The sequence below is a fragment of the Mustelus asterias genome, chromosome 19 (genome assembly GCF_964213995.1).
Source record: "Mustelus asterias chromosome 19, sMusAst1.hap1.1, whole genome shotgun sequence".
NCBI lineage: Eukaryota > Metazoa > Chordata > Chondrichthyes > Carcharhiniformes > Triakidae > Mustelus > Mustelus asterias.
The window spans coordinates 14,417,889-14,441,010 of NC_135819.1; the positions used below are offsets into that span (position 1 = coordinate 14,417,889).

At 47.7% G+C, this 23,122-nt stretch overlaps 2 protein-coding genes and 1 long non-coding RNA gene across 6 annotated transcripts in view; 2 read left to right on the forward strand and 1 right to left on the reverse strand.

Moving 5' to 3' along the window:
* trir (telomerase RNA component interacting RNase) overlaps positions 1 to 9,992 on the forward strand; it is a 76,716-nt gene extending 66,724 nt beyond the window's left edge. The window contains exon 4 of the mRNA XM_078235094.1: positions 9,906 to 9,992. The gene's annotated coding sequence lies outside the window, so the exon portion shown is untranslated. The remainder of the gene's footprint in view (positions 1 to 9,905) is intronic.
* LOC144507797 (uncharacterized) overlaps positions 1 to 23,122 on the forward strand; it is a 266,778-nt gene that overhangs the window by 72,665 nt on the left and 170,991 nt on the right. The window lies entirely within an intron of this gene.
* kri1 (KRI1 homolog) overlaps positions 5,337 to 23,122 on the reverse strand; it is a 57,744-nt gene continuing 39,958 nt past the window's right edge. For all 4 annotated transcript variants that reach the window (XM_078235051.1, XM_078235052.1, XM_078235050.1 and 1 more), the window contains exons 15-19: positions 22,965 to 23,103; positions 21,496 to 21,626; positions 18,679 to 18,743; positions 17,310 to 17,405; positions 5,337 to 5,930 (exon numbers count right to left, since the gene is read on the reverse strand). In XM_078235051.1, coding sequence (XP_078091177.1) covers positions 5,432 to 5,930; positions 17,310 to 17,405; positions 18,679 to 18,743; positions 21,496 to 21,626; positions 22,965 to 23,103 — 930 coding nt within the window. In that variant the 3' untranslated portion in view covers positions 5,337 to 5,431. The remainder of the gene's footprint in view (positions 5,931 to 17,309; positions 17,406 to 18,678; positions 18,744 to 21,495; positions 21,627 to 22,964; positions 23,104 to 23,122) is intronic.

Consider the following 23,122-nt stretch of genomic DNA (forward strand, 5'->3'; position numbering starts at 1 on the left):
CACGACAGTAACTGACTCCATTAATAAGTATATAGAAGACTGTGTGTCAGAGAAGCAAATCCGTATGTTCCCCAACCCGAAACCATTGGATGAACAGGGATATCCAACTGCTTGCTGAAGTCCTGGTCTGAGGCGTTCAGGTCAGGCGACCCTGACCTATACAAGAAAGTAAGAAGTTTAACAACACCAGGTTAAAAGCCAGATATGATCTAAGGAGATCCATCAAAGATGCCAAAACACAGTACCAGACCAAGCTAGAGTGCCAGGCTAGCCACACAGACCCCCGCCGACTGTGGCAAGGTCTGCAAGACATAACAAGCTACAAGATGAAGGCATGTAAAATCGCTCGCTCCAACGCACCCCTCCCTGATGAGCTCAATGCATTCTACGCCTGTTTTGAGCAAGAGGTCAGCGAGAACACGCCCTCCACCCTGGAAACCTCGGATGATCTGAGGTCACCATTGCAGGTATCAGAGCAGTCTTCTCGAAGGTCAACCCCCGGAAAGCGACGGGTACCTGGACGAGCACTCAGTTGGATCAGCAGACAGGGGTATACGCAGACATCTTCTACCTCTCTTTAGAACAATCTGAGGTCCCTACCTGCTTCAAGAAGATGACCATCACACCAGTACCAAAGAAAAGCCAAGCAGTGTGCCTTAATGACTATCGTCCGGTGACTCTGACATCCATCATTATGAAGTGCTTCGAAAGGATAGTCATGACACAAATCAATTCCAGCCTCCCAGAGTGTCTGGATCCATTATATTTCGCCTACCGCCGCAACAGATCCACAGTAGATGCCATCTCCCTGGCCCTACACTCAACCCTGGAACACCTAGATGACAAAGACACCTGTGTCAGACTCCTATTTATTGACTACAGCTCATCCTTCAACACCATTATTCCTACAAAATTCATCTCCAAACTCCGTGGCCTGGGGTTCGGCTCCTCCCTCTGCAACCGGATCCTGAACTTCCGAACTCACAGACTGCAATCAGAAAGGATAGGCAACAACCCCTCCTCTACAATCATCCGGTGCCCCAAAAGGCTGTGTCCGCAACCCCTTACTATACTCCTTATACACCTTTGACTGTGTGGTCAAATTCCCCTCCAACTCGATTTTCAAGTTTGTTGATGACACCACCGTAGTGGGTTGGATCTCAAATAATGACAAGACAGAGTACAGGAATGAGATAGAAAATTTGGTGAACTGATGCGCTGACAATAATCTCACCCTCAATGTCAACAAAACGAAGGAGATTGTCATCGACTTCAGGAAGCGTAAAGGAGAACATGCCCCTGTCTACATCAATGGGGACTAAGTAGAGTTTTTAGGTGTCCAGTTCACCAACAACCTATCCTGGTCCCCCCATGCCGACACTATAGTTAAGAAAGCCCACCAATGCTTCTACCTTTTTAGAAGACTAAGGAAATTTTACATGTCCGCTGCGACACTCACCATCTTTTACAGATGCTCCATAGAAAACATTCTTCCTGGGTTGTATCACAGCTTGATATGGCTCCTGCTCTGCCTAAGACCGCGGGAAACGACAAAAGGTCATGAATGTAGCCCAATCCAAACCAGCCTCCCATCCATTGACTCCGTCTACACTTCGCGCTGCCTCGGGAAAGCAGCCAGCATAATTAAGGACCCCATATACCCCAGGCATACTCTCGTCCACCTTCTTCCGTCGGGAAAAAGATGCAAACGTCTGAGGTCACGTACCAACCGACTCAAGAACAGCTTCTTCCCCTGCTGCCGTCAGACTTTTGAATGGACCTACCTTGCATTAAGTTGATCTTTCTCTACACCCTAGCTATGACTGTAACACTACATTCTGCATTCTCTCGTTTCCTTCTCTATGAACGGTATGCTTTGTCTGTATAGCACGCAAGAAACAATATTTTTCACTTATACATCTGACAATAATAAATCAAATTTCTCCCACAGTCCGAAAGATGTGCTGGTTAGGGTGCATTGGCTATGCTAAATTCTTCCTCAGTGTTACCTGAACAGGCGCCGGAGTGTGGCGACTGGGGGTTTTCACAGTAACTTCATTGCAGTGTTAATGTAAGTCTACCTGTGACACTAATAAACTAACTTTAAAACGTTAAACTTTTAAACTTTAACGGTCCCGACTCCACTGCGCTAAGGGGCGAGTTCCACAAACTCACCACTCTCCTCACCAGTTCCTCCTCATCTCAGTTTTAAATCTCCGCACAGATGCTGTCAGACCTGCTGAGATTTTCCAATATTTTCTGTTTTTTGGTTCAGATTCCAGCATCTGCAGTATTTTGCCTCATCAGTTTTAAATCTACTGCCTCTCAACAGCACGGCGGCACAGTGGTTAGCACTGCTGCCTCACAGCTCCAGGGACCCAGGTTCGATTCCTGGCTTGGGTCACTGTCTGTGCGGAGTCTGCACATTCTGCCCGTGTCTGCGTGGGTTTCCTCCGGGTTTCCTCCCACGGTCCAATGATGTGCTGGTTAGGTTGATTGGCCATGCTAAATTGCCCCTTAGTGTCCTGGGATGTGTAGGTCAGAGGGATTAGCGGGGTAAATGTGTGGAGTTGTGGTCGGTGCAGACTCGATGGGCCAAATGGCCTCCTTCTGCACTGTAGGGACTCTATGATTCTATACCTGTGACCTCTTGTTCTGGATTGCCCCAGAAGAGGAAACATTTGGTCCACGTTTACTCTATCCACCCCTTTTAAAATTTTATATACCTCGACCAGATCCCCTCTCATCCTTCGAAACTCCAGCGAGTATAAGAACAAACTGTTAAATCTCTCCTCGTACGTGTTAGGTCCATTAATTCGTTTGAAGAGATGCAAGGACAAGTGGTACGAGTTTTAAAATGGTTTTCTTTTATTGAAAATAACTTAATGAATTAACATGACAGAAACAAAAAAAAACGAACTTGGGAGACTAGCTTCTAAGCCAATCCCTCTAATCTACGAACTGAACTGAACTCGAACTGAACTCTCACACTCCAAAATCTATTTCAACCCTTATCTCGTTATTAGAGGTGTCATAGAAACATAGAAAAACTACAGCACAAACAGGCCCTTCGGCCCACAAGTTGTGCCGAACACATCCCTACCTTCTAGACCTACCTATAACCCTCCATCCTATTAAGCTCCATGTACTCATCCAGGAGTCTCTTAAAAGACCCTATTGAGTTCGCCTCCATCACCACTGACGGCAGCCGATTCCACTCGCCCACCACCCTCTGTGTGAAAAACTTACCCCGAACATCTCTCCTGTACCTACCCCCCAGCACCCTAAACCTGTGTCCTCTCGTAGCAGACATTTCCACCCTGGGAAAAAGCCTCTGAGAGTCCACCCGATCTATGCCTCTCAACATCTTATACGCCTCTATTAGGTCTCCTCTCATCCTTCGTCTCTCCAAGGAGAAAAGACCGAGCTCCCTCAGCCTATCCTCATAAGGCATGCCACTCAATCCAGGCAACATCCTTGTAAATCTCCTCTGCACCCTTTCAATCTTTTCCACATCCTTCCCGTAGTGAGGCGACCAGAACTGAGTACAGTACTCCAAGTGGGGTCTGACGAGGGTCTTATATAGCTGCATGTGTCCTTCACATGCTGTCTCCGTCTAGGAAAACAATCCTCGCAGCTGCTGTTACGGGGAACTGTTGTTTGCCTGCGTTGTGTACCCTTCAGGAATGCAGTCAACTTTTAGCTAACCCATCATGCCTTCTGATCCTACATGTAGCCAAGATAGCTACAATTGTTCAGCTTAAGCAGAGTTAGTTAACCCCCACAGTCTAGGAGGGGGAAATGATGGCCTAGTGGTATTATTGCTCGTCTATTCATCCAGAAACTCAGCTAATGTTCTGTGGACCTGGGTTTGAATCCCACCATGGCAGATGGCGAAATTCGAATTCAATAAAAAAATACTTGGAATTAAGAATCCACTGATGACCATGAAACCATTGTCGATTATCAGAAAAACCCATCTGGTTCACTAATGTCCTTTAGGGAAGGAAATCCTTACCTGGTCTGGTCTACATGTGACTCCAGGGCCACTGTCCTTGAGCAACTAGGCATAGGCAATAAATGCTGGCCAGCCAGCGACGCCCATGTCCCACGAATGAATTTTAAAAATGTAATCGCGTACAGGCAGAAATATCTTAAAATAAAGTCTTTGCATAGCCTGCAGCAAACAGGGCTACGCATAAACAGGATCCCTCAATACGTCAACCCTTTCATCCCGTAATTAATCTAGTGAACCTCCTCTGAACTGCCTACAGTGTCACCACATCCTTCCTCAAATAAGGAGGCCAAAACGGGACAAATACTCCAGATGTGGTCTCACCAACACTCTATACAATCACAGCAACACTTCTCTACTTTTATACTCCAGGTCCTTTTTCAACAAAGAAGTGCTTCCCATTACCCTCATGGTACAGGGATCAGGGGGAGGAAGGGGTCAAAGGTTTAAAGGTTTGGGCAAGAGATGTAAGACAAACGTGGGGAAGTACTCTTTTACACTACCAGAAGGATGTGGAGGCTTTGGAGATGGTACAGAAACGATTTACCAGGATGTTGCCTGGTATGGAGGGCATTAGTTATGAGGAGAGGTTGGAGAAACTTGGTTTGCTCTCACTGGAACGACGGAGGTTGAGGGGCGACCTGACAGAAGTCTACAAGATTATGAGGGACATGGACAGAGTGGATAGTCAGAAGCTTCCCCCCCCCCCCCCCCCCCAGAGTGGAAGAGTCAATTACTGGGGGGCATAGGTTTAAGGTGCGAGGGGCAAGGTTTAAAGGAGATGTACGAGGCAGATTTTTTACACAGAGAGTGGTGGGTGCCTGGAACTCGCTGCCGGGGGAGGTAGTGGAAGCAGATATGATAAAGGGGCGTCTGGACAAATACATGAACAGGATGGGAATAGAGGGATATGGTGCCCGGAAGGGTAGGGGGTTTTAGTTAAGTCGGGCAGCATGGTCGGTGCAGGCTTGGAGGGCCGAAGGGCCTGTTCCTGTGCTGTGATTTTCTTTGTTCACTTACACTGTGAGTGACAATGATCTGGAACTCACCGCTTGCGAATGGTGGTGGAAGCAGAGACAATTAAAGATCCGAAAAGGAAACTGAGTGGGCACTTGAATGAAATAAGCCCGCAGGATTATGGGGATAGAGTTGGGGAATGGGCCTGATTTTATTGCACCACAAAAGAGCCGGCATGGGGTTGATGGGGCGAATGGCCTTCCTGTGTCATAATAACTCTGGAAAAAAAACGCCCTTCAGTGGGCTGAATGACCCCATCATTCCGAATTTTTCCTCCATCCTTTCTTAAGAAAAATCAACAGTAGGAGATAAAGCATTGTGCCATTTATTGGACCATTCCTGATAACAAACCAGTTTATTTTCACAATATCGTATAAAATATTCCCGCTCAGTAGAAAATCAGTCTTTGCCCTGTTTTTTCTTCTCTTTCTTCTTCTGCTCTCTCATCATTTGTTTAAATTTCAGTTTGCGTGGGTTCAGTCCGTACGCCTTCAGTCTGCGGCCACTGAACAAATGTCCGCCCAACTTCACCTGGGAAGTGAGGAGCATATTTTTCCTGGCCAGTTTCTTCCTCTTCCCCACTGGAGGCGTTGGTTTCTTTCGGTGGGCTGCGGGAGGGGCTGGAGATTTTTCTTCATCCTTCTCTTTGCCGGCTCCCACGTCTTCTGTTGTTTCCGCGTCCACACCGCTCTTTGTTTTGGCGCCTTCATCCTCTTCGCTGTCCGGTCCAAACACCTGCCTGTTCTCAGCTTCCGGCCGCACTTCTTTTGGACTTGGCTGGGTGGCTGCCTCCTCGCCTCCTTCCTCTCCCGGCAGCTGAGGCTTTCTCAGTTTATCCCTTCTCTTCTTCCCAGGTTTACTTTTGGCAGCTACCTCATTCCTCTGTGATCCGCCCTCCCTGAAAAGCAGCAACGGTTTGTTACCAGTTAGTACTCTTACCCGTCAATCTTTAATCAAACAATTACAAAAATAAAGAAGGGTTAAATATCTTGGGATGGAAAGAAAGCACACCATAGCAATGGGGCGGATTGGATGCAATCTACGATCAGCCGCAAGGACCGACAGTTCTAAAGTTAGCGACTGTGAACTGGGGGAACTGGTTGTGTCACTAAGGTGGCATGGTGGCACAGTGGTTAGCACCGCTGCCTCACAGCGCCAGGGACCGGGTTCGACTCCCAGCTTGGGTCACTGTCTGTGTGGAGTCTGCACGTTCGCCCCGTGTCTGCGTGGGTTTCCTCCGGGTGCTCCGGTTTCCTCCCACACTCCAAAGATGTGTGCGGGTTAGGTGCATTGGCCAGGCTAAATTGCCCCTTAGGTGTCCCGGAATGCTTGGGTTAGAGGGATTAGCGGGGTGAATATGTACGGGAATAGGGCGTGGGTGGGGCTGTTGTCGGTGCAGACTCGATGGGCTGAATAGCCTCCTGCACTGTAGGGTTTCTATGATTCTAAGTCATCAAAAAACAAAAAAGAGGGGGCTGAGCTAAAAACAGCACCCAAGAAATAAAAAGTACAAAAATTAATACTTTTTGATATTAGTCTATTACGAGATGCTGTATATTCCAACTGGTGGTTTAATGCGTGAAATACATTCTATATGCCAACGCAGTTTTTTGGTACGGTAACATATACACACATCATATACTTAATAGTAAAGAACTCAAGTATCGCTGTAAATAAAAAAGAGAGATGCTATTGAAGTTTTTTGTCTTCAGGACAGAATCGCAAGAATACCAAATCTCAAAGGGAACAATAATTTATACTGCAAGGAAATAAAAAGCTGCTGATTGGTTGGCAAGTGGGCTCTGGTTGGTTGAGGTGTTGCCATGGAGAATGCATCAGGAATAGTTATATAGAAACATAGAAAGTAGAAGCAGAAGGAGGCCATTTGGCCCTTCGAGCCTGCTCCGCCATTCATCACCATCATGGCTGATCATCAAATACAATATCCTGATTCCCCCTTTTCCCCCCATATCCCTCGATCCCTTTAGCCCCAAGAACGATATCTCATTTCTTCTTGAAATCGCACAACGGTTAGTTATTCTCAAGCTTTTGTTTAAATTCAAACCAGGCAAACTGACTGACTGGTCGAGAGGTGGCAATGGGGAATATCTCAGCGAAACGTCCCTCATGCTTTAGTTTAAAAACAACGCGATACCCAGCATATTCTTTTTGCTTAGAGAGAACAGGGCCCCGCGTACAAATATATGGAGCTTCTACCAAGGATATTTGAGCCCCATTGCGAGCCCAGATGGTACATCTTAAACTGGTTGTTAGTGTAATTCTTAGCACACTCAGGATTAAGTAATATTATGCAAGTGCTGCCCAATGGCAAAATACATCTAATGTCAGACCTCACGTTCTGAGTTTTGCAAGCATGGGATGGTTGAGTACAGTCTGTACTCCTGCCTAGGGAACAGGCAATTCTGGATTTGGTGATGTGTAACGAGGCAGACTTGATTAGGGAACTTTAGGTGAAGGAACCCTTGGGGAGCAGTGACCACAATATGATAGAATTTACCCTGCAGTTGGAGAGGGAGAAGCTGGAATCGGGTGTAACGATATTACAATTAAATAAAGGTAACTACAAAGACATGAGGGAGGAGCTGGCCAGAGTTGATTGGAAAGGTAGCCGAGCAGGGAAGACGGTGGAATAGCAATGGCAGGAGTTTTCAAAGAGAAATTCATCCCAGGGAGGAGGAAACATGCTAAGGGGAGGACGAGGCATCCATGGCTGACGAGGGAAGTCAAGGACAGCATAAAAGCAAAAGAGAAAGCAGACAAAGTGGCAAAGATTAGTGGGAAGCCAGAGGATTGGGAAGCCTTTAAAAGCAAGCAGAGGACAACTAAAAAAGCAAGGGGGGGAGAAGATGAAATATGATTGTAAGCTAGCAAATAATATAAGATCGGAAGAGTTTTTTTCAATATATAAAAGGTAAGAGAGGCAAAAATAGCCATTGGACCACTGGAAAATGAAGCTGGGGAAGTAATAATCGGAATCAAAGCAATGGCAGGGGAACTAAATAGTTACTTTGCATCAGACACCAGTGGCATGCTAGAGCTCCAGGAAAGTCAGGGGGCACAGGTGATTGTAGTGGCCATCACTAAGGAGAAGGTTCTGGGGAAACTGAAAGGTCTGAAGGTGGATAAATCACCTGGACCGGATGGACTACACCCCAAGGTTCTAAAAGAGATAGCTGAAGAAATTGTGGAGGCATTGGTGGTGATCTTTCAGGAGTCACTGGAGGCAGGGAGAATGATGTGGAGATAGAGGACTGGAAAGTAGCTAATGTAACACCGCTGTTTAAGAAGGGAGGGAGGCAGCAGACGGGAATTATAGGCTGGTTAGCCTGACTTCAGTCATTGGCAAGATTTTAGAGTCCATGATTAAAGATGAGATCGCAGAGTACTTGGAAGTGCATGATAAAGTAGGACTGAGTCAGCACGGCTTCATCAAGGGGAGGTCATGTCTGACAAATCTTTTAGAATTCTTTGAGGAGGTAACAAGGAAGTTAGATAAAGGAGAACCAGTAGACATGATTTATTTAGATTTCCAGAAGGCCTTTGACAAGATACCACATAGGAGACTGTTAAATAAGTTAAGTGCCCATGGTGTTAAGGATAAGATCCTGGCATGGATAGAGGATTGGCTGACTGGCAGAAGGTAGAGAGTGAGGATAAAGGGGTCTTTCTCAGGATGGCAGCCGGTGACTAGTGGTGTGCCTCAGGGGACCACAACTTTCCACAATATACATTAATGATTTGGAGGAAGGAACTGAAGGCAAAGTTGCTAAGTTTGCAAATGATACAAAGACATGTAGAACATAGAAACATATGTTCTACATAGAACATAGAAACCCTACAGTGCAGAAGGAGGCCATTCGGCCCATCGAGTCTGCACCGACCACAATCCCACCCAGGCCCTACCCCCACATATTTACCCGCTAATCCCTCTAACTACACATCTCAGGGACAATTTTTTTTTAACCTGGCCAATCAGCCTAACCCGCACATCTTTGGACTGTGGGAGGAAACCGGAGCACCCGGAGGAAACCCACGCAGACACGAGGAGAATGTGCAAACTCCACACAGACAGTGACCTGAGCCCGGAATCGAACCCAGGACCCTGGAGCTGTGAAGCAGCAGTGCGAACCACTGTGCTACCGTGCCGGTAGTACTGAGAAAGGAGGGGGGCTGCAGAAGGACTTGGACAGGTTAGGAGAGTGGGCAAAGAAGTGGCAGATGGAATACAATGCGGAAAAGTGTGAGGTTGTGCACTTTGGAAGGAGGAATGGAGGCATAGACTATTTCCTAAATGGGAAAATGCTTAGGAAATCAGAAACACAAAGGGACTTGGGAGTCAATGTTCAAGTTCTCTTAAGGTGAACGTGCAGGTTCAGTCGGCAGTTAGGAAGGCAAATGCAGTATTAGCATTCATGTCGAGAGGGCTAGAATACAAGAGCAGGGACGTACTTCTGAGGCTGTATAAGGCTCTGGTCAGACTCCTTTTGGAGTATTGTGAACCCCATATCTAAGGAAGGATGTGCTGGCCTTGGAAAGGGTCCTGAAGAGGTTCACAAGAATGATCCCTGGAATGAAGAGCTTGTTGTATGAGGAACGGTTGAGGACTCTGGGTCTGTATTCGTTGGAGTTTAGAAGGATGAGGGGGGATCTTATTGAAACTTACAGGATACTGCAAGGCCTGGATAGAGTGGACGTGGAGAGGATGTTTCCACTAGTAGGAGAATCTGGAACCAGAGGGCACAACCTCAGACTAAAGGGGCGATCCTTTAAAACAGAGATGAGGAGGAATTTCTTCAGCCAGAGAGTGGTGAATCTGTGGAACTCTTTGCCGCAGAAGGCTGTGGAGGGCCAGGTCATTGAGTGTCTTTAAGACAGAGATAGATAGGTTCTTGATTAATAAGGAGATCAGGGGTTATGGGGAAAAGGCAGGAGAATGGAGATGAGAAAAATATCAGCCGCCATTGAATGGCGGAGCAGATTCGATGGGCCGAGCGGCCTAATTCTGCTCCTGTGTCTTATGTTGCAAACAGCTGAACATAAGAACATAAGAAATAGGAGCAGGAGTAGGCCATCTAGCCCCTCGAGCCTGCCCCGCCATTCAATAAGATCATGGCTGATCTGAAGTGGATCAGTTCTACTTACCTGCCTGATCCCTATAACCCCTAATTCCCTTACCGATCAGGAATCCATCTAACCGTGATTTAAACATATTCAACGAGGTAGCCTCCACCACTTCAGTGGGCAGAGAATTCCAGAGATTCACCACCCTCTGAGAGAAGAAGCTCCTCTCAACTCTGTCCTAAACTGACCCCCCTTTATTTTGAGGCTGTGCCCTCTAGTTCTAGTTTCCTTTCTAAGTGGAAAGAATCTCTCCACCTCTACCCTATCCAGCCCCTTCATTATCTTATAGGTCTCAATAAGATCCCCCCCTCAGCCTTCTAAATTCCAACGAGTACAAACCCAATCTGTTCAGTCTCTCCTCATAATCAACACTCCTCATCTCTGGTATCAACCTGGTGAACCTTCTCTGCACTCCCTCCAGTGCTGAAGAGGTGTGCTGTTTGATACGATCCACTAGTCATTGTACGTCACACTCCATATTACTCATTTGCATGGTAGGCAGAATGCCTCTTTGACTGGACAGCAGCATCCCGGTTAGTGGAGAATACCATTTGTGTGACTATTGCATACCGAGTCTGGGTACTTCACAGGCCCAAAAGTGGTGGCCTTAGGTTCATACACGAGTTTGTGCCACATACAGCAGGCAATGATCTGATCAGGGTAGCCATTATCCCACAGGATGGCTTCGATATGTCCCATTTCGGCATCAAGCTTGCATAGTGAGCAAATGGCTCAGGCCCCATTACTGAGATTGTCGATAAGCCCCATTTTACAATGCGTGGGGCTGTACCATAGAATCCCGACAGTGCAGAAGGAGGCCATTCGGCCCATCGAGTTTGCACTGACCACAGTCTCACCCGGGCCCCATCCCTGTCACCCCACGCATTCACTCACCTGGCAATCGCCTGACACCGGGGGTCAATTTAGCACAACCAAATCAACCTAACCTGCACATCTTTGGGAGTGTGGGAGGAAACCGGAGCACCCGGAGGAAACCCACGCAGGCACGGGGGGGGGGGGGGGGGGGGACGTGCAGACTCCGCACAGACAGTGACTCGAGGCCGGAATTGAACCTGGGTCCATGGCACTGTGAGGCAGCAGTGCTAGCTACTGTGCCGCCCTGTAGGAATCCCAACGAGTATACTGACCAGTGGAGATAAGTTTGTGGCAGACAGTAGTAGGGGACCCATTAGCAGATTTCTCAACTAGCAAATCGAGTAAAGAGGGGCTCGTTGGACTGCTCCATTTTAAAGGTAAATCAGAGTGCGAGATGGAGCCCAGTAAAGGAGCGTGAGGAAATCCTTACATGCAGCTGCAAATTCAAATATAGAAAACATATCTACGTAACAGAAATATGCAAGGCGATTGGAGGTTAGGGGCGGCACAGTGGGTAGCACTGGTGCCTCACAGCGCCAGGGACCCGGGTTCGATTCCCGGCTTGCGCTACTGTCTGTGTGGAGTCTGCGTGGGTTTCCTCCGGGTGCTCCGGTTTCCTCCCACAGTCCAAAAGACGTGCTGGTTAGGGTGCATCGGCCGTGCTAAATTCTCCCTCAGTGTTACCCGAACAGGCGCCGCAGGCGCCGCAGGGGGATTTTCACAGTAATTTCATTGCAGTGTTAGTGTAAGCCTGCTTGTGACACTAATAAATAAACTTTAAAAGGACGTTCACTCATGAAAAGCAACAAAAATGTTAGCGAGAGCTGGGCTTGGGAGGGATCCTGTGGCAGCACCATCCACTTGGGCGTACTTGGTGGTGTTAAAGCTGAACTCAACTGCACGAGTTTCTGGGCTCATAAGCTCAGTGAATACAGATTCAGGTCTATGCCACTGTGTCTAGATTGTCCTGATATAGAGATGAGGCACGAATGTCTATTGCTTCATTGAACAGCATATTGGTGGATAAGCCAGAAATGTTGAACAAGTAGGTGGACATGGCTTTGCGATCGACATGCAACTCTTGAATAATCTTTGCAAAAGGTGAAGAAATCCTTCACTGCGTTATCTGGAAACCATGCTCAGAAGTGGTTGTGGCAACTCGCTCAGCCATTTGGTCAGTTCGTGTAGTACGGAAACAGATTGGGGAACCTGTTTGAGTGTATGGGGCACAGCAAACCTTGGGGACAAATCCAGATACTATACACCGCCAGCCAGCTTGCTGCTCTTACACACATTTGTGTAAGTTTTTGTAACTTGCTTGCGAGCAGGTTGTTCAGTCATTCTGAGCAACGGGTCCAATGAATTTGGATTCCTCCATAAGAATAGTGTGCATTTTATCAATATAATCGAGCTTGTTAAAGATGACTATTCCCATCCCTTTGTCAGACTTACGTATGGTCGGGTTGGCTGGGTTAGACTTGTGTTAAGAGTAACAACCTGCTTGGTGGTGTATATGATAGGGTTTCTCCCCCATGGTTCGCTGTACCTACAGGATATATATGGATAGCCTAATACACACAAAAGAAAATCACAGCAGGTCTGGCAGCATCTGTAAGGAGAGAAAAGAGCTGACGTTTCGAGTCCAGATGACTCTTTTTCAAAGCGGAAAGGCATAGAAAGTGGGAATTATTTATACTGCAGGGTGAGGGAATGAAAGATGAGTCCTAGCCATAGAGTAACAAGCTGCTTAGAAACATAGAATCCCTGCAGTGCAGAAGGAGGCCATTCGGCCCATCGAGTCTGCACCGACCACAATCCCACTCAGGCCCTATCCTCGTAATCCCACATATTTACCCTGCTAATCCCCCTGACACTAGGGGCAATTCACTTAACCAGCACATCTTTGGACTGGTGGTGTATATGATGGGATTTTCCCCCCATGGTTCACTGTACCTACAGATATATATATATATGGATAGCCCAATACACACAAGTATGATGGCCCTTTATGCTCCATCTTATCTATGAATGGCTCTGCACAACATGAATTGGTCAGATAGTTGAGCGAGATGCTACAAACAGTTCTGAGCACGGTTTCCACATACACAGTGAAGGATTCCTTCACCTTCATAAAGACACCCACTTTCATAGCAATGCAGTGTCCAAGTGCTTGTTCAACATTGTTAGTCTATTAACTAACTCAAGGGAGCCATTGATATTTGTGCCATGCCACTATATCTTGACAATCTCGGCACATTGAATACAAATCAGACAATGGCATTGATCTTAGCAACTTCTGCAGTTCAGTTCATCTTTAATGCCACCATGCATGGCCAAGTAGATGGTATGGCCATGGAATCTCCTTTAAGACCCAGCTCTCGCTCACATCTTTGTCGCTTTCGACGAGAAATGGAATGGTTCCTAACCTCCTACATCCTTGCATGTTTCCAATATGTAGATCCGGTTGCTTGTGCAAGCCACATAGGGGAGAAGCTTGGACCGGTTTATGGTGGAGGTGGAGGTAGAATAGGAATATGCAAGGATGCCATTTTAGAAATTAGGGGCCCGATTCACCCATCGCGACCCGCAACTTTTCTGGCGGGTCCGGTCGGGAGAATTACTTAGTCGACCTTTATCCGGGATTTGCGCACGTGCCGGGAACACTCGCTCATCTCCCAGACCCAGAGAACAGTCGCAGTTCAGACCACGCTGGAAACCGGCGGGAAGAGAGGTAAGTGATTTGAATCTTTTTCTAATGTCGTTTAAATATATTTTACGTGTGATTATCGGGCCTGGCACGGAATTCACCGGGCCCGATTGAATCTCCCACCCCGCCAGGAGTACTTCATTTCGGCAGGGTTTAGAGTAGCTCCCCATGTTCAGGGAACTAGGGGGAGACCTCGCCGGAGTGAAAGGGGGGGGGGGGAAATTGGGGCCCCCCAGGGGGGGGGGGGTCAGGTGGCGGTGGGGTGGTGACCCCTATACATGGGCACCCTGGCACTGCCCACCAAGCATCGGGCAGTGCCAAGGGGGCGGGGCCTAGGAGCAATCGTTGGGGTTGGGGGAGGGGGTGTCCCACTGCCACTGCAAGGTCTAGGGGCAATCATTGGGGGGAGGGGGAAGGGGTCTGCCGGGGTGAGGGAGGTGGGGGGGGATGGGCTGGCCCGGGAATTGCTGTGAGAGCCGCAATCAGGCCGTGAGGGGAGGCTGGAGGGGCAGGACTGCGGGCTGGCCAGCAAACGGGGAGTCTGACAGATGGCGGCCACTGCGCATGCGCAGAGTTCCGGAACTGTCAAACTCCACTGCGAATATCCCCCCCCGACCCCCCCCGGGGTTTTTAATGAGATTTACAACTGGGACCTCTTCAGTGCACAAAGTGGGGAGATTCTGGTGAGAAGTTGAACTGACAAAACAGTCGGGATCTAGAACAGTTTTCCCACCAATTCAGCGCTTTTGGGAGAGTCGCCCCTAAGGTTTCCCACTGCTGGGAACAAACGCCTTTTCGAATACAGGAGGTGGTGTTGAGACCTTGTTGAGTGAATGTTGTGTGCACTGTAGGCACATGTGGATGAGAAAGGATGAGAGGGATATGGGCTAAACTGGGAGGGCACAATGGTCGGCATGGACCGGTTGGGCCGAAGGGCCTGTTTCCGTGCTGTATTGCTCTATGACTCTATATGTTTGTTATATCAGAATCTGTAGCTGTGTGTAAGGATTTCCTCACACGTCTCAATGGGCTCCATCCCATGCCCAAGTTTATCTTTGAAATGAAGCAGTCAAACGAGCTGCCTTTCCTCAATGTGCTCGGTGAGAAATCCGCTAATGGGCTCTCTACTGAGGTCCACCCCGCAAACCTGGTCCATATACACATTGGGATTCCTAAAGCTCCACACTCTGCCTTCTCAGCAACATTGTAAACTGGGCCTGGGCCATTTGCTCACTATGCAAGGTTGATACTGAAATAGAACGTATTAAGTTTTTTTATTCGTGTCACAACGAAGTTACTGTGAAGATCCCCTAGTCGCCACACTCCGGCGCCTGTTCGGGTACACCGAGGGAGAATTTAGCACGGCCAATGCACCCTAACCAGCACGCCTTCCGAACTGTGGGAGGAAACCGGAGCACCCGGAAGAAAACCCACGCAGACACGGGGAGAAGGTGCAAACTCCGCACAGACAGTGACCCAAGCTGGGAATCGAACCCAGATCCCTGGCACTGTGAGGCAGCAGTGCTTACCACTGTGCCACCCACAGGCTATATTGGAAGATAATGGCTTCCCTGATCAGATCACTGCTGGCTATATATTGTTCGAACTCCTGAATGGGGCCAAGGCCCTCACTTTCCATCCTGTAAAATGCCCAGGCTACCTCAAGTTATCCTGGAAAGGCAAGTTGATTGAAATTTGAGCAACAGATGGGCATGATTGCACCATAGGGCGGGGGATGCTCATATAAGATGGATTCGAGGAAGAATTTCTTCTCACAAGGAGTGGTGAATCTTTGGAATTCTTTACCCCAGGAAGCTTGTGGAGGCCGAGTCCTTCAACATTTTCAAGGTGAGATCGTCAGTTTTAATCAGTAGGGGAATTAAGAGTTACAGAGACAGAGAGAGCAAGAAAGTGGAGCTAGTCAATGTTAGATCAGCCACGATCTTATTAAATGACGAAGCAGGCTTAAGGGGCTGAATAGAATAGAATGGAATCCCGACAGTACAGAAGGAGGCCACTGGCCCATCAAGCCTGCACTGCCAACCATCCCACCCAGGCCCTAACCCTACATATTTATTCTGCAAATCCCCCTGACATTAAGGGGCAACTTAGCACGGCCAATCCACCTGACCCGCACATCTTTGGACTGTGGGAGGAAACCGGAGCACACGGAGGAAACCCATGCTCCTGTTTCTATTTCGTAGCCTTTTCATGCTACTATTATGTAACAGGAGTGGTGTTTTTCACTAACAGGATGCTGCCACCAAACCAAAAAGTCTTACCATACAAATGAGCAATGTAGTGTATGAATTTCAATGCTGGTGCGATCCCAGGTATTTAGCCCATGCATCCCAATAACTGGTGGATCGAACAGGACATACCTTCAGCTATTTGCAACGGGCAGGGTAAGGACCATATTTAACAGCCCATGCTTGCAAAACTCAGAATAATGGGGTCCAACATTAGAAGGAGGTGAAGGCCTAGTGGTATTATCACTGGACTCTTAATCCAGAAACTCAACTAATGTTCTGAGGACCTGGGTTCGAATCCCGCCACGGCAGATGAAGGAATTTGAATTCAGTTTTTAAAAAATCAGGAATAAAAAAAAAAAATCAGGAATTAAGAATCTACTGATGACCATTGTCGATTGTCAGAAAAACCCATCTGGTTCACTAACGTCCTTGAGGGAAGGAAATCTGCTGTCCTTACCTGGTCTGACCTACATGCGACTCCAGAGCCACAGCAATATGGGTGATTCTCAACTGCCCTTGGGCAACTAGGGATGGGCAATAAATGCTGATGCCCATGCCCCAGGAATGAATTTTAAAAATGGGATTCTGCAACTGGGCACCACTTACTTAGCAATGCTGAGTGTGCTGAAATATACATCCCAATTTAAGATTATAACTGATCTCACCATTTGGCTCACTTATGCTCAGTAGATGGTACATATATTCACATGCATTGCCCTATCCTCTGTAAACAAGAAAGAACATGTCCAGGCATTACACCTTCTTCAGCTAAACAAAAAATTGTTTCGCCGGGGCATTCCCCATGGACCAATCAGACTCGATTTTCCTGGTTTGAATTTAAAACAAAAGCTTGGGAATAACTGTTGCCCGGTGCATTCCCCACGGCAACCTTGACCAGAGTCCACTTGTCAACCAATCAGCACCCTTTGCTCACGCAGTATAAATTGTGTTCTCTTTGCGATTTGGTATTCTTGCGATTCTGTCCTGTTGCGTGCCAAACAAAAAACTTTGACAGCACCTCTCTTTTTACAGCTTATATATACTAAACATGGCAAATGCTGTTCCGGAGGGGTAAACAAAACTCACTCCTCCGACTGCTAAGCGCAAAACTGGATATTAGGCATTGTATGCGTGTGTCTTTTTGGACCTCAGTGGCACACAAGCTTTTTGCCAAAATACACCACAAACACTTAGTCATTACGATACACTTGATGAAGGTGTCACTTCCTTCTTACAATCTAGCTATTGCAATTGTGAAGATTGCTGACAATATTTGGTGCGGTCAGTGGGTCACACTTACTGCTGAGCGAAACAGCCAAAGATCTGCTGCTTTTTCCACAGGTTCTGAGATTTCTGCTTGTAAATCTTCAGGTCGTGACGCTCCTCTTTCTCCGTTCTGTTAAAATATAACTTTTTTTTAAAAAATTGGGTTCTCAAGTTTCCGGACATTTACACAATTAATTTACACAGTTCACTCATCGCGCTAATTTTATGAAGCCATTGAATGCTTAAGGGCACATTCATGCATATTTGTTAACTGATCAAAGTGAATGTTCACCAAGCTCAAGGATCAAAGCTCTGGATCTTCCTGGTCTGTCCCTCAAACAGACCATTGTCCGCAGCAAACTACCCAGCCTTCAGGAGAACAGTGACCATGACACCACACAACCCTGCCACAGCAACCTCTGCAAGACGTGCCGGATCATCGACACGGATGCCATCATCTCACGTGAGAACACCATCTACCAGGTACACGGTACCTACTCTTGCAACTCGGCCAACATTGTATACCTGATACACTGCAGGAAAGGATGTCCCGAGGCATGGTACATTGGGGAAACCATGCAGACGCTACGACAACGGATGAATGAACACCGCTCGACAATCACCAGGCAAGACTGTTTTCTTCCTGTGGGGGAGCACTTCAGCAGTCACGGGCATTCAGCCTTGGATCTTCAGGTAAGCGTTCTCCAAGGCGGCCTTCACGACACACGACAGCGCAGAGTCGCTGAGCAGAAACTGATAGCCAAGTTCCGCACACATGAGGACGGCCTAAACCGGGATGTTGGATTTATGTCACATTATCAGTAACCCCCACAGCTTGCCTCCTGGGCTTGCAGAATCTCACTAGCTGTTCTGTCTGGAGACAATACACATCTCTTTAACCTGTGTTGAATGCTCCCTCCACCCACATTGTCTGTATCTTTAAGACCTGGCTGGCTTTAGGGATTCGCATTCTAATCAGTATTCTGTAACTTGATGTTGTGTCTCTGTGCACATTTGTTTGAGAGCACATTTCCACTCCATCTGACGAAGGAGCAGCGCTCCGAAAGCTTATGGTATTTGCTACCAAATAAACCTGTTGGACTTTAACCTGGCGTTGTGAGACTTCTTACTGTCCCTCCCCGCCAGTACATTTTACCAACATCTTGATTGCACAATCATGGATGTTCCCAAAATGAGGCAGCAACTGTAATAAAAAGGTCACGTTTGGGAAATCCGAACTGTGCAAGGGAATGGATCAGGGAACAGTAAATGTTTATGCCTCTGCAGGACTTGGGACTATGGACTTGGGATTTGTACCCAAGCCTGGCCCACTGTACATTTCGCAATCCGCATAACGTGTGCCAGGATGTGTCAAGGCCCTTGTTTCACTTTTACTCACTCACCTGAATTGGCAGGTTTTCTTCAGCGAACACCAAGCATTAAGCTCCTTATCATCCGCAGCCAAAATCTGAAGACAATGAGAAAAATATTACAACACTGGGTTGTTAAGCCACTCCCGAGCACAAAGCAGAGATGTGTGACCAACGTCAATCTTTTCACTCGCTCCTGCCTTGTGGGTTCTGATCATAGAATCCCTACAGTGCGGAAGGAGGCCATTCGGTCCATCGAGTCTGCACCAACCCATAACCCCATGCATTTACCCGAGCTGGTCCCCCTGACACTAAGGGGCAATTTAGCACAGCCAATCCACCCAACCCGCACATCTATGGACTGTGGGAGGAAACCGGAGCACCCAGAGGAAACCCACGGGGAGAATGTGCAGACTCCACATAGACACTGACCCCAAGCTGGGAATCGAACCTGGGTCCCTGGCGCCGTGAGGCAGCAGTGCTAACCACTGTGCCACCCACTCTCCGACAAAGCTTCCTACTCAGGCCCTATCCCTGTGTATTTGCCCGCTAATCCCCCAGGGAGACCAAGGGGCAATTTACCACCACCAATCCAGCTAACCGCACATCTTTGGACTGTGGGAGGAAACTGGAGCATTCGGAGGAAGCCCACGCAGACACGGGGAGAACGTGCAAACTCCGCACAGTCACTCAAGGCTGTCCTAAGGGCATTTAAATGGTCATTGGATAAACATATGGATGATATTGGAATAGTGTAGGTTAGATGGGCTTTAGATTGGTTTCACAGGTCGGCGCAACATCGAGGGTCGAAGGGTCTGTACTGCGCTGTAATGTTCTATGTTCTAAGGCTGGAATCGAACCCGGGTCCCTGGCGCTGTGAGGCAGAAGTTCTAACCATTGTGCCACCCATTCTTTTGGCAAGAATCCATCCCCGGTTGCTTAGTGCTGGAGCTTGCTTCATTGCAATGGTTACACGTTTGAGTAGTTAACCTGCCCAACCTCAGAGGGCACTTAATGTCAATCAGCTGGCAGTTACTGTCAGAGTGCGGGACTAGAATCACATACACTCTAAACCAGGGAAACGTTACCAGCAGTGAACATTCTTAATGACAATCCGATAGCTTACATGGTAATTTCTCTGTGCCAGCTCACAGAATTACCATTTTTATTGACTCTGTAGTGGCATATGAACTGGGCTTCTCGATCAGTGGTGCAACCACTTCATTCTTACCACGTTGGTTCAAGAATGCTTGAAGGGTGACACATTCAGAAAGAATCTGATCACTGGATCGCTCTAACTCAAGGAATTAGGAGCAGGAGTAGGTATATTAGCCCTCTGAGCACACTCTGCCGTTGAACATGATCATGGCTGATCTTATCCTGCTCCCAACTCCACTTTCCTGCCTGCTCCCTGTAGCCCTTGTCCAAAGGGCACCTCAGTAATTTTCCAATGTCAGGCCCTCATCCCGAAGTGTTCTTTAGGGGTGGCACAGTGGTTAGCACTGCTGCCTCACAGCTCCAGGAACCCAGGTTCGATTCCCGCCTTGGGTGCCTGTCTGTGTGGAGTTTGCGCGTTCTCCCCGTGTCTGCGTGGGCTTCCTCCGGGTGCTCCGGTTTCCTCCCACAGTCCAAAAGATGTGTGTGGGTTAGGTGGATTGGCCAGGCTAAATTGCCTCTTGGTGTCAGAGGGCTTAGCAGGGTAAATGCATGGGAACAGGGCCTGGGTGGGATTGTGGTTGGGGCAGGCTCGATGGGCCAAATGGCCTCCTTCTGCACTGTAGGATTCTATGAAGGCTGGACTGGTGTCTCCCATAAATCAGTTTCTTGTTCACAAACACCACAACCAAACTGAATACGGAGCTTTTGTTTAGCACAATGTCTAAGGAATATGACCAACAACATTTGATATAAAGAAATATTAGGACAGTAGGGGGAGATGGTGACGTAGTGGTAGCTATCCAGAGGCCTAGGCTAATGTTCTGGGGACATGGGTTCAAATTTGAATTAAATTAATAAATCTGGAATATAAAGCTAGTCTCAGTGATGGCGACCGGGACAACCATCACTGATTGACCGTTGCAAAATCTCATCTGGTTCCCTTGAAGAAGGGGAAGCTGCCACCCTTACCCGGTGACGTGGCTGACTTTTAACTTCCCGCTGAAATGACCGAGCAAGACACTCAGTTCAAGGATAATGGGCAACCAATGCTGACCTTGCACATCCCGTGGAAGATTTTTTAAAAAAAAAAGTTGACTTGGATTTTAAGGAGAGCCTTGCAGAAAGAAACCAAGGCAGAAATTTCCAGAATTTAGGGGCCTAGGTAGCTGAAGGCTAGGCCACCAATGGAGGTACAAAGGAAACAGTACAGAGGACCACCATCTCTTCACCATCACTGGCTGCTTTCAGGTGATGCTGGTTTTGATGGAATTCGCCCCCAGAACCATTTTGCCTCTGGCCTTCAAAGGTTTCATAAGACCATAAGACATAGGAGCAGAATTAGGCCACTCGGCCCATCGAGTCTGCTTCCCCATTCAATCATGGCTGATATTTTTCTCATCTCCATTCTCCTGCCTTTTCCCCACAAACCCTGATCCTCTTATTAATCAATCTATCTCTGTCTTAAGGACACTCAATAACCTTTATTTTCGCTAAATAATTCCTCATCGACTGTGCTTTTGGTGTCTTTGCAGTTCTGTTGTCCAGTTTTCTTACCATCCCAAGGCACTATATAAACACTGAAGCTTGGCACCATCTGATGTACAGGTCTAAACAGCTGAGGGCACATTGTTCAGTGGCTTTATCCAGTCAGACACTGGAGGGCTACGGGGTTGAAGAAAAGTACAAACATACCTCGTCTGCGCTGAGCCCAAAGTCATTTGGCAACACCTGCCTGTACTTGAACCTGCAGGGCAAGTCATCGATGATATCTTCATAATCCAGCTGGTAATACTCATCCAAGTACTGTTCAAAGGTCTTATCCTCTGTAATTAAGAGAGTAATCTAGTCAAAGGCGTTAAACTTGATAAAGACTCACTGTTGCCTGCCAGCAAAGGTACATTTAAAACGAGCCAATGCAAGGGCACAACATATCTCCTCCTCAAATCAGATTGGTCATGTGAAGTCCAATCAATTCCAGTGTTGACGTTGCAAGTTTGATCATCCCTTTCTACCCTGCCAATCATTCACTCCTTTTTCCTCATTGAACCATAGAAGCCCCACAATGCAGGAGGCGGCCATTCGGCCCGTCAAGTCTGCACCAACTCTCTGAAAGAGCATCTTACCCAGGTCACTGCCTCAATTCCCCGTAACGCTCCGCATTTACTGCGCCAACCCACCTAACCTGCACATCTTTGGACTGTGGGAGGAAACTGGAGCACCCAGGAGGAAACCCACGCTGACACGGGGAGAACGCGCAAACTCCACACAGACTGTCATAGGCGGCACGGTGGCACAGTGGCTAGCACTGCTGCCTCACAGTGCCAGGGTCAATTCCAGCCTTGGGTCACTGTCTGTGCGGAGTCATAGGGTTATAGAGGTTTACAGCATGGAAACAGGCCCTTCGGCCCAACTTGTCCATGCCGCCCGTATTTTTTAAAACCCCTCAGCTAATCCCAATTGCCCGCATTTGGCCCATATCGCTCTATACCCATCGTACCCAAGTAACTATCTAAATGCTTTTTAAAAGATAAAATTGTACCCGCCTCTACTACTACCTCTGGCAGCTTGTTCCAGACACTCACCACCCTCTGAGAAAAAATTGCCCCTCTGGACACTTTTGTATCTCTCCCCTCTCACCTTAAACCTACGCCCTCTAGTTTTAGACTCCCCTACCTTTGGGAAAAGATGTTGACTATCTACCTTGTCTATGCCCCTCATTATTTTATAGACCTCTATAAGGTCACCCCTCAGCCTCCTAAGGTCACCCCTCAGCCTCCTACGCTCCAGAGAAAAAAGTCCCAGTTTATTGTCTGCACGTTCTCCCCGTTTCTGCGTGGGTTTCCCCCGGGTGCTCCTGTTTCCTCCCACAGTCCGTAAGACGTGCTGGTTAGGTGCATTGGCCGTGCTAAATCCTCCCTCAGTGTACCCGAACAGGCAACTGGGGGATTTTCACAGTAACTTCATTGTAGAGTTAATGTAAGCCGACTTGTGACACTAATAAATCAACAACAAAAACAAACAACCAGCAAAGCTCCCTCCATTCTATCCCTCGCTGCATCAACATGTGCAATTTGGTTCAAACTGTCCACTCAAACCCATGATGTCGGGGAGATGAGCTACATGAGTAATATAGCTGCACTCAGGCTGCCAAAAACACTTACTGGGATCAAATGTTGGCTTTGACTTGCTAACCGCCTCTGCAAATTTAGACTTCCGTCTTTTCTTGCCCATGAGAGGAGCATCTGGTTTCTTTTTCTTCTTCGAGGTCACTTGCTGACTGGGATCATAATCTGCATCCATCTGTTAGAGAAACAATGAT